Below are 12,394 nucleotides of genomic sequence, written 5' to 3'. Positions count from 1 at the left end.
ATTCTGTAATCCTTTGAAAGCAAACTAGCCTAAAGATTGTAAAAATTCACTGAAATACTTCCCTATTTCTCCATTGACTACTGATTTTTAAAATGGCAGAGGTTCATAAAGGTATACTAGAAATAAAGATTTTCTTATTATATCATGCGCAATTTAAGGCATTAAATTTTCCACATGGAAGGAAAAATGTGAAATAGTGGACAGAATTATAGTTCAGATACAAAGATAAGGCTTGGTGTTTTCTGAATTATATCATTTTAATATTCCAGTGACTAAAAAAGCCAGATATTACTAAGATGGCAACATAAAATTCAAGCTCTTGTCACTTCCAATATAGGTTAGGCAAACAAGTGCTTACACTTTATCCTTGCAGATTATTCAAATATACTATTAAAATGTCTTGGATTTGAATTTGGTTCACAAATATCCTGGGAAATAAGCTAAATCCAAAAAGCAAAACACCAAAATGGGGTCTGCAGGGTTTGCCAAAACTCTGAAAAAAAAACTAGGACTTTTTTCTAGAGTTTTAACAGCTAAGGAAAACCTAGCCCCCTAGCGGCAGGAAAAGTCTGTCAGGAGCTGCAGGTTTTCACCCATCAGGGCACTATAAAACAGTGTTTTATTACAAATAAATCACCGAAAGGTATTAGCTTTATTTTTCTGATACGGCTATGTTCTGACTTCACTGGGTATACATTTTGAATAGTTGGTAAAAACAACAGAGAATGTATTAATGTATAGTCAATAGCTGATTTGGTATCTAAGGAAATAGCAAAATAGTGAACATCCTTTAAAGAGTCCAGTAACATATGGAAAGTAGAAAGGTACCTGCATGAAGAAAGGGAGGACTTGAACAGATAATCCAAAAAGATTCCTCAATGGCTATTTCCTTACCAGTGCAGTCCTACTTTGTACAGTCAACAAAATAGAATAAAGCCAGCATTAGTGAGCTTACTGACTATGAAAACCTGGCTGGTGTGTATTATGAAAGCTTTGTGAGAGCACTAACATTTATAAAACAGTTTATCACCACATCCTAAGACACATTCATCTGCGTACAGATTTTCCAGTGTCTTCCTGAAGGCAGTGTTCACTTAAGGTATTAAATTGCATGTAGAATAAAAAACTCGAAATAATGGACAGAATTCTATTTCAGATATAAATATGAGTTGATATTTTTAAAAACAATTCTGGTAATCAAAAAATACAGGATTACTAAACATTATCTCAAGGTAAAAATTTTCATTTCCACTACAGATTAGGAAAACAAATTCACACACTTAATCCTGTGGAGGTAACATAAATATATAATTTAAATGTTTTGGACTTGAATCTACTCCAGAGTAGTACAGTGTCAACAGTGAGAAGACGCCCAATATAAATACTCAAAAGGGAAAACATCTTAATAGCAAATTTAATTTCAAGATAAGTTACTGTAGCAACTAGAACCCCAACATCTCTTCATGTATAGTGAGGTAAAGAAAAGATCTTCTGAATGTATACACCCAAAAAGCAAAAGCAGAACAGATATTTGTGCATCCACGTTCAGAGCAGTATTATTCACAATAATCTAAAGGTGGAAGCAACCCAGTGTCTATCAACAGGTGAATGGATAAACCAAATGTGGTACATACATACAGTAGAAAATTATTCAGCATTAAGAAGAAAATTTTGACACATGCTGCACTATCAATGAACCTTGAAGATATTACGCTAAGTGAAATAAGCCAATCAAAAAAGGATAAATATTGTATAATTCTTCTTATATGAGGTTCTACAGTTGTCAAATTCCTCGAGACAGAAAGTAGAATTGTGGTTGCCAGGAGCTGGGGGGAAAGGGGAATGTGAAGTTAGTGCTTAATGGGTACGGAGTTTCAGTTGGGGAAGATGAAAACGTTCTGGAGACAAATGGTGGTGATGCCAGTACAATGTGAATGTATTTAATACCACAGAACTGTACACTTAAAAATGGTTAAAATGGTAAAGTCTATGTTATACATATTTCACCTCAACAAAAAGAAAGGCAAATATAATTTTGCTTTTGCGGAGTTTCTTCTGGTAGCTAAAGAAAATTCCTGGTGTATCTATGCCAAACCCCTCTTTCCATAAGAACAAAATCAAGCCTTTTCAGAGAAACTGACAAAACAGGCTACTTGAGCACAAGAGTAACAGCATTTGAAAGCTCTTATAAATCCAGATCCTATATTTGTTTATGTACATTATGTAGGATTAGAAGCCTAAAGATCAAACCTTTAGAATTTAAATGTACCTTAAAACAATAATAAGCAATCCTTTTGGCCTGAGTCAATTCAGAAAAATTGTTAAATGATACTATATTTTTCAGTAAAAAATAAAAATACCATATGTTACCTTGGGGGGAAGTGTATATTCTTACAAATTATTTAGCCTTTCAAGTGTTATATCTAGGCTCATTTGTAAGACAGCTTTTAAAATATTTTATCTTTTATATGTAAATAGTTTTAAATTTTATAAAGTCCATTGACATACATTAATTCATTTAATCCTTTACCCAAACTATTATCATCACTTTATAGAAAGAGAAATTGAGGCTGAGTAACATGAAATAATCCACCGAAGGTCACGTCAGATGATTAACTGCAAAGCTGAGACTAAAATTATTTCATTCTATTCAATAAATTGTTTCCTAAGGGCCCATCAGAGCCAAGAAGTATGCTAGGTGTAGGGGGATGCAGAAATGAATGAGAGGCAGCCCCACTCCTCGGAGGCCCCAGCTGAACCTCCCCCTCCAGCAGCTGGAGCATGTTGAGTCAATAACCCAGGGCAGTCCCACTCCCTCCAGCAACACAGAATGGTAGGCCCCTCCACCAATCTCTGTTGTCTGCTCTATCTGGGAATAACTAACTCTGGGGAAGAGATATACCAGGAAAGAGTCTCTCAAAAGAAAAACAAAACAAAACAAAAAGTCCCTCTTTGTACGAGAGGCAGGCAGGCAGCAGAGCACAGTGGCCAAAATAAACGACGCGCATCAGTTTGTCTGGGTCTGTTCCCTAGGCCTGCCTTGGTTGCCTAATCTATAAAATAAGAAAAATTACATCCTCTATCTTATAATGTGAGGATTAAATGAATTAATATTTGAAAAGTACTCAGGACAGATCACAGTGATTGCTATATAAATATTTGTTAAATAAAATATGAGATGAAGGACAGCTACAAATTGCTAATCATTGCTTTGAGCTTAAAATGTAACTAAAAAAAGGCAAAGTAGATTTTGAGTCAATTCAGCATTATAACATTAGTCAAAAGAAAACAATTCCTCAATACAGTACTCTTTATATACATGAATATGAATATATGAATATTCTTATGTATGTTCAGACATAGAGAATGAATACAACAAAAAAGTCTAAAATGAATTTTTTCATAAAAAAGGGAAATTACTTATAGGAGCATACTGCAAAAATAATATCAAAGGAAAACAACTGAATTCAAGATAAGGCAAGACTAAAGAGTCAACTAATACTGGATCTATAACATTTGTCCTTGAAGGAACGATAAGAATGGAAAAAATGTAAATGAGCTAGGCAGTGAAAGGAAAGAAATGATTCAGATGAGTCATTTTATGAGTCATTCTGATAACAATTTTTTAGTCTCAATGTTTGGCTCTACTAGAGAATTAGTAATTTATGAAATACTACAAAATTCAAAATTTACTGGGTTTATTATTTGAAGGCCAGAACCAAGTTTATTTTCAATATAACTAATTTTTAAATAAAGCCGGGTGTTGTTTTTTACTAAAATTTGATCCACACCTCAACTCACAGAGTTCACTTTGAAAGGATTCCAGTATGACCATTATTCTAAAATTAGGTACTTTCTTAAGACTTAGAGAACCTGATTTGGGAACGATTATCACCCTGCCTCTGAGAATGGTATTTTATTTAACTTTGGGAAAGTCATTTGCAATGCTCTTCATAAACAGGTACCCACTTAATATTGGTTAAATTGCTCACTACATTTTGCTTTCTTCACCTAAAATTTGGAGAAATCAAGTACTTGTACAGTATTTTTATGGCACTTTCTTTCCATATCAGGTCTTTTGTATTTAACAATATAACTTTTTGTTTATATAGTACTTCAGAATGTTCAAAGCAGAAACACTCTATGTTTCAAAAGTCATCACGAGATTTCTTATTCTCATAACCTCAGAAACTATAGTCATTTCAATTATCCCTATTAAAGAAAACAAAAATTCAGGTAACACAAGACTCTATTTCACATGCACTGTACATTATCAAAACATCAGCAGCACTTACTTGTTCTTTTAATGTCTCTTTCCTAGTCCTTACCTTGAACTCTTGGAGACAGCTTCCAATTTATAAATTCACATCCAAGCTAAGATAAAATATTTTTAAAACAACATATCCTAAATCACAATAACTTAACAAACTATTTCTATAACGAATGAATAATATTAACTATTTGTAGTGTTTCCTGGTACACAATACAGAAATGGTTCTCATGAAACTTAGAACTAGAAGTTTCCAAGAGGATTGTTTTGACCGTGGAATACGTTTTCCCATAGAAACAATATTCTACAGGCTAGTTTGGCTCCTAAACTAGACTGTAACCATCTGTACCTTAAGTGTAAGACAAACAGTAATACAGAACCTAACCAACAGATTTAATACGTCCATAGGAAAATGCCTCCAAAATTCCAAAATGGAAGGCCAAGCACATTTCTACATCTCTCTGCTGCAGTCCTTCCAAATTTCAACTAAAGCTTTTGAGTCTTTAGTAGTTTGAGGAGGGGGGTTAGGAAAGGAAAGAGAAAGGTTTATTGGTAAGAGGAGGCAAGGTAGGGGTTTTGTCCAGTTGATAGGCTACAGAATGTAAAGCAAGTATAAGGAAGACACAGACTGTCTCTCCCTATATATGTATATTCTATATACATGAAATGCAGCCAGAATTACAATATAGATAGCAATGCCTAATTTGTTTATTAAAATATTGGACTAAACTCCTCATTCATAAAAATCTGACCCTATTTGTTGCTATACATAAGACATATAACATGAAATTAGTCATCTTCTATTTTTAAAGATCACACAGATATTTTTGTTCTTCAAAGTAGGTGAAAATCTGGAAAAATACTAGGCCTCTCAAAAGCTGGAAAAATCCAGCTTTTTCTTTTTCTCAACCTTTTTTTTACCTTATTAGAAGATAGAAAAATTTTTTTACATTCTAATAGGCAAAATGATTAAAAATGCTAAACCATCCTTACTCCATATAATTCCTTCCTCTTTTCCAACTCCATCCACCAAAACAGTAGCAGTTCTAAAATCTAAAAGATCCAATCTAATTTGAACTCTGGTTTTATTATTTTAATATTATTAAACTTAAATGCTTTGGGAAAATAAGGCAATCCCTTTTACTGCTATATTTAGGTAGAATGCAATGAGTCAATAGTAAAAGAATACATTTGGATGTTACAAGCAGAAAATAGTGAATACTGTTACAAATAGAACAGTTACCAGATTTACAACTTTTACAACAAATTCTTTAATTCCTTTATCAAATTTACATTCCTTCTACTTATTTTAGCTTTTGATTCCATCCCGCCTGGGAGAAATGGTCTAACAAAACACCTCTAGAGATTTGCTTCCGTATCGACATAGCTGAGAAAATTAATATTCCAAGAGTCTTAATTCGTAGGGCAAAGGAATGCCCCTTTCTTCTCTCTCTGGTTTTTCCTGAAAGCCTTGACCCTTGCCTTATTTCTCCTGCCCCATTTCATCACTCTGTGTAAAGCACAGTACGTGATGAAACACACACCACCGCTATGGTGCTTCTGCAAAGTAGAAAATACATTTGAACGAAATGGTGAGGCTATTATCTTGCAAAAAATGTATTCCTCTGCAAAAAAAAGACACACACACACCCCCACCTGAGAAGCTAAACAGATGGTCACTATCATAAGGATGCCCAATTAATGGCTTGAGATCTACCAATACGTCTTCTAATGCCCTAGGCTGAGCTCTAGGTCAGCTGTCATTGCCAGGTTCTCCTTCTCTCTGCTACTACTCAGGGACTGCACTGTCAAACCACACCATCACATTTTCACTAAAAGAATATAATTTAGCTTTAAATGATGAGAGTATGCTCTTTTATTAAACTTCATTACTGACATACTAAAATGATTTCATTATAAGGTAATCTCACTCATAAAGGTAAAAAATATATATATATATGTATATAAACATTTAAAAAAAAAAAAAAAACTACTGCACCAGAGCAGAGTTATGGCAGGGTTCTGGTGTACTAAGTCTTAATTTTATTACTAGGACATGCTTTGAAGATACAAAAGTTTCACTAAAAATATACATCTTTATGCACCAACAGAATTTTCACAATCCTTAAGAACACAATGAAATTTTATATATTGCTTACAAATAGGTCCTGATGAGAAAGCTTTGACATTTCTTAGGTGCATATTGCTATTTTTATTTAAGCATGGAGAAATGCATTAAAAATATAGAAATGCTCATTATAAAGTACCTTAAGAGAAGTCACTGAACTTGAATTTCTCATACCTGTTGGATAGTAGGCTTGGGAGTACTGCGCTGAGGGTGTGTAGTTACTATATTTTTGGGAGGAGCTGACCATTGTTTGAGGACTTTGCTGAACGTGTACGGATGTGGCGCTGGGCTGCAGGGTATAGGTAACCTCAGTTGGAAACCTCTGCAGTACAGGAAATGGAACCCCTTTATCTGAAAAAGTTGGAGGTGTTTCCACTTGTCCTGGGTGCATTCCAAGGGAGTTCTGCCATGTTCTAGGAGGAATCGAGGTCCGATCTAAACCTTTCAGAGGGAAAGTACTGTGGTTGTGGGATGAAGTTGATACGTAGGAGTAAGGAGACAAACCATCTCGCCGGAATGACCGGTGGAATTGTCCTACAGCCACTGGTCCTGCATAAAAGAGGAAGAACACATTTACTAATTTTACATTACACCGCTGGACGCAGCAAACCAAAAGTCGTAAAGTAAACTCTACTCTTCACCTATGAAGATGTTAGGTTCTCAGCCATTTTTAACACAACATAAAGGTAGTTTTGATAAAAACAAGTTAGGATACCAGAATATGAGATTACACATATAATGCTGAAAAAATAATTAAATAAACTTGTGTTTGGTTCTCAATATGACTGTCTTGAGAGACAAAGTGGCCAAACTCTAATGTTAAATCAAATATTCAATGTTAAAAGTCTTTTATAGATGATTCAGTCATCTTACCTTTTACCTCAATTGATTTACCCAGATTTTTCCAATCTGTAAGCTACTTCCTAGAAGTTTTAGAAATTCCATTCAGTTTTTCAAATCATTTAAGAATCTTAATAAGAGGCATGAAAATAAGCACTCAACCATACATAAAAGAAATGTGTGGAACAAATAAGAATTATGACACAAACCAAAAACAGATTCTTTGCTCTCTTTCTATTTTTTTCTTAATGACAATCTTTGTAGAAAAGTCAGGCTTGAAAACTCTGACTTAGTTCTCTTCTTCATTACTCAAATCAATCAATAATTCTCTGTGGTCGTCTTTTCTTCAGTGTATCTCTAGCAGTGTCCCTTTCTAGATATCAGTGGCTCTCAAACATTGATTTACATCTCAATTACCTGGAGAGTTTGTTAAAAATTCACATACTTGGTCCCAGAGATTCTGATATTTGCTTTCTCTTATCTAGCAAGGCAGAAAGAAATTAAAAAGTGGAGATGAGGAAGAGAGAGAAAAGGGCAATACTATGTAATGAGGAAAAGGAAACTACAAATGTTGCAAGCTGGACTTATTTTACAGACTGTGGCTCTTGAATATAAAGAAAGCTAACCTAATTTATTCCTAGGGAGAACTTTATGTATTAAATTATGTGGTTCACAAATTCCTTTCAATTTGTTTTATTAAACTAATCCAGAGGAGAAAGTCTAATTTATGTGCTACTAATCTGTTAAACTACAAAATGAAAGACGGCACTCAAACACCTACTTTCCCAAATATTTAAACTGTAAATCGATTCAACATGTTACACATCTTTCATTCTATTTCTATGGTGTTTAATTTCCTCTAAAGCATTAGGGAGTGCTCCTAACCACTTCCGGTTTGGCACTGCCTGATTCAAATCAATTTTTGCTCAAGCAAACTCTTAAAAATAAAAATTTTAAAAAAAGAATAAAGCACTAACATCACAAATAAACAAATCATACAAACATACATACACACATTCTGGAACCCTGGAAATCAAGAGCTTTAAATCTAATGGGAAAAAAATCTTAGTTCAGAAGATCGAATGTATTCAAATGATATATCTGTTAAAAACTACTCTTCCTTTTTTCCTTTAAAGTACAAAAAATCATTTTTATGCTACTTGACTAGCAATTCATACGTATCCACACTTTGAACTCACCACTGACAATCCTTTGTTTTAAGATCTAAAGAAACATTTTTTGGTTTTCACAACAGGTGTCTCTGAGGTCCCAAACTACCCACCACTTCATTTTTCCCTGGATGCTTTACATGCTAAAACTACATATTGCTATGGCGTGCAAGAGCTCACTCACTAATCCTTCTTCTTCCCTCTACTGGGTTAAGCTGTGGATGAATTTTCAGATTGTTAATAACTTAAGCATCTAATTAAAGAATTCTCTACCTTGGTTTCTCAAATCTGGTTTATATCTGAGTTAAAATATAAATTCTACTTCTATCATGATAACCTCTGACTGATGGCCAAACATTTACACACTTTATGCTAACATAAGAACACTGTTAGGACTCGAAGGGCATTCCTTTAAATTTGTATTTTAAAATAAAAAACTAAAACATGTTCAACTCTTATTTATTCTTCTGATTAAGAGTTACCTCATAAGGTTCTATTCTGACCAATTTTACAGAACATCACCTGTATGTCTTCAGAACATCTTTAAGATGTATTTGGCAAAGTTTAAACCCAGAACTCTGGAAATGTAAGGCAGGATGGCTTCCTGTTTTTAAAGATTCTACTCCTTTTACATAAGCGAATCGGAGCTGATCAATCCCCAGGAAAGAACTTGCCTCTTGCCCAAAACTTGCCACTTGAGAACTTGGTATCCCCAGGCAAAGAGAGATTATCTACTGCTCAGACTTGTTACTTAGTTTAGAAAGTTTTAACAAATGTCGTAAAATAAATTGCTACTAAAAACAAAATAACAAAAGTGGACAAACAAAAAAAGGGAAAACATGTGATCCTTACATTTCTTACCAAGTACATTCTCGAAAGGTGAACAAGACAGCTGGCTCAATGGATCTAGATAAGAGAACTACGTCCTAAAACAGAAGATTCTACTGTAAAAGAGACAGAAGTATTCAAACCTTAAGCTGAAGTAGAACACAGAAAACAAAATGGAAACTAAGAAGCAGCAGCGTAGTCTGGCCTATCACCAAGGCAAGATGCAAGCAGAATAAAAATTGAGGAAAAACAGGAGATCCCAGGATTTAGAACACGGAATTAAAGCAAACAAAATTGGGCCAGTATTCTTGAACTTAAAATTGCACTCCACCCAAACCAGTAACACAATTCCCTAGTGAACCAAGCCTACGGTGTAGACAATCCACACCTGACACACCTCCTACATATACCAATAGGTAGAATGGCAAAAAACAGGACATGCATGAAAACTACAATAATCTAGGTATCTATAGATTAATGTATTATCTATACTGAAAAAGTATGAATTAGATTTACAATATTTTAATAAATAATCTTTAAAATGCTGACCAACTGAACTATCAATGAAGAAAATCAGAACCTAGATAACCCCTGTATTTCCTTTATTAAAATGGACTGTGTCCTTAGAACACAACTGGGTTTAAGATAGGTGAAGGAAAAAGAAAATCAGAGAAGAGAAAAAAGCGAGCAAGAGTTGATTTTTATGTATGCATATACGCATGTTTCTTTGTTTGAGGTGGTTATTCTATTTCCCCCAAGAACATATTTTCCAGTCTTTTCTCCTTATGCCCACCAGATACACAACGTGAAAAACAAATATCCATGTCAGAGATTCTGCCAAATATACGCCATGGTATTGTCTCCATTGCCTTTCCCCATTTGATTCCCCAGCAAAATCAATGGTCATCCATCACACGGAAGTGGCTTAATATTCCTTTAGAATTCCTTTAGAACATTCCTATGCCACTGCTATTTTTCCAACTTGTTACTAGAACTCCAACCTAATCCCTTATCTTCTAAACTCCACAGAAACACAACCTAATCCCTTATCTTCTAAATTCCAAATGAACAAAGTGTTACTTCATTCCTAACCCTGGGCCTCGGTTAAAGTGAACAGAGTGTTACTTTTATTTGTATATTTAAAAGGTTTCCCATAAAACTGAAAAAAAACCCAGACATTTTTCTGTTAAATCCATGTTAACATACTGAAAATGTTTCTATTACTCTCCTAGTTGAAGGCAAAGAACGAATTCTCATTATTATATCCTGTTGCTTTCTTCGTATATTGCTTCATATCATGGACTCTTTAAACAGAGAAAGGGAGTATTGCCGCCCTCACCTTCCTGGGAGGAGGGGAAGAACATCAGAAAGCAAGTTAATAAAATAATTTTCTATGACAGAGAGTTTTTCCACTTTTAGTAAATACAGGTTTATACATACAAAGTTTTTTCAAAACTGAAATATTGTAGCCAATAGTGAAAAATTCAAAGGCTGTAAATGTGAACTAAAATTCTTAACTAAAACTTGACAGCTGTAAAGAAAATCATCTTTGCCTTATGTTTGTCTAACCATAACACCTTAAGAAGGCATCAGCTGTAATTAGCTACAGTGAAAGAAATGTTTAGCCAATTCATTCTATATAGGAACAATATCTGGTAAAAATAAAGAATATGATTATATTTTTGATCTTAAGATATATAAATAATGTCTGTCATTCTATACATTACTTGGAACCTAAAACATGATTATTGTCGGGACACTTCTTCCGAGATTTCTTAGATGTGTCAATGGGTGGAAGGTGGCATGTCTCAAGGACAAACTTCCACTTCAGGTACCTTGTTCACTTTCCTTTGGTTGGTAGACACTTCCTAAGTTTTCTTCGCTGTGACTGTGTTCCTTCCTACCTTGACCTTCACCACGTTCTCACTCCCTATGGTAACTCTGTTCTGCTGTCCATTAGGGCAAAGGAGACTCTTCTGTGTTTCCTCCAGACCCAGCGCTTCGACAGAGAGCTACTTACTCTAGATGTTCCAAGCGGAGACACTGGGTCTCAAGGAGGCAATGGCTATGGAGGCTTGGAGCTCAGGAAGGGCCCGGGAAGAACAGAAAGGAAGCTGATGAAGGTCCCTTTGGCTGCTCGTGCACATGGAAGGAACTAAGTGCTTATGGACTCTTTCCAGAGGAGGTACTGGCGGAAAGGGGGTGCCGGTGCCAGTGAGAACCATGGGGGTGACGTGAGCTATTTCCCGGGCAGCACGTGGGGCCCGGGCGTACTCCGGATGCCTCAAAGGTGAGGAGGTGCGACAATGCCCTGTGAATGGCGTTTGCTCCCTGACGCCCGTGTGCCCTGCGATGGCGGGGGCCGTGGAGGCCCAGTGGGACTCACCGTGCGGCTCGGGCCGGGGCCCCGCGGGCGGCGGCGCCGGCTCCTGGTGCTGCAGCGGGGAGGTGGAGGCCGAGGCGGAGGCGGAGGCCGACGTGATGAGCAGCCTCTGGAAGCGGTTGGGCGGGCGGCAGGGCACCTCCAGGCCGGCCGCCAGCTTGGCCTTGTTGGCGCTGGTGAGCCTCTTGAGGTGCACGAGCAGTTGCGGCTGGTCGCGGCGGAAGTGCGGGCTGTGGAAGTGGTGGAGCGGCCCGTCGCCCGCCGGCCCGCCGCCCCCCGGCCCCGGCCCGGGCCCCGCCGCGCCCGGCCCGCCCAGCACCACCTTGCGGAAGCCGTAGAGGTTGAGCTGGCGGATGAAGCTGGTGAAGTTGGTGGTTTTGAAGAGCTCGGGCTCAGCCCCGGAGCCCCCGACGCCGCCGCCGCCGCCGCCGGCCCCCGCCCCGGGCGGGCTGAGCAGCTCGGCCTCGAAGAGAGGCTGATCGATGAGCAGCCCCTCGCCGCGGCCGTCCCAGCGGATGGAGCGGTACCGGGGGCTGTTCACCAACCGCCACAGCTTGGCGGGGAAGTTGTTGGGGTTGATAGGGGTGGAGAGCAGCGCCTCCTCCATCGCCCCCGCCCGGGCCCTGGGCCTCGCCCCGCCGAGCCTGGCTCTCCCACCCCGTTCTCGATCCCCCCAGCCTTCGCTCGGCCCTGCCCCCTCCTGCCAGCGCCCGGCCGCCGCGGACCCGGGGACGGTTGGCGCACGAGCCCCCGCCTTGCCTTCCGGCGCGGCCAAT

The 12,394-nt window shown here is 37.8% G+C and overlaps 1 protein-coding gene across 1 annotated transcript in view; it reads right to left on the bottom strand.

Moving 5' to 3' along the window:
* Positions 1 to 12,225, bottom strand: part of HSF5 (heat shock transcription factor 5) — a 34,703-nt gene extending 22,478 nt beyond the window's left edge. Inside the window, exons 1-2 of the mRNA XM_046677491.1 lie at positions 11,622 to 12,225; positions 6,573 to 6,947 (exon numbers count right to left, since the gene is read on the bottom strand). Coding sequence (XP_046533447.1) covers positions 6,573 to 6,947; positions 11,622 to 12,225 — 979 coding nt within the window. The remainder of the gene's footprint in view (positions 1 to 6,572; positions 6,948 to 11,621) is intronic.
* Between the last annotated feature and the right edge of the window lie 169 nt (positions 12,226 to 12,394).

This window comes from Equus quagga, chromosome 11 (assembly GCF_021613505.1).
Source record: "Equus quagga isolate Etosha38 chromosome 11, UCLA_HA_Equagga_1.0, whole genome shotgun sequence".
Lineage (NCBI taxonomy): Eukaryota > Metazoa > Chordata > Mammalia > Perissodactyla > Equidae > Equus > Equus quagga.
The sequence above is the reverse complement of the archived record's forward strand: the minus strand, read 5'-3'. Positions and strand labels throughout refer to the sequence as shown.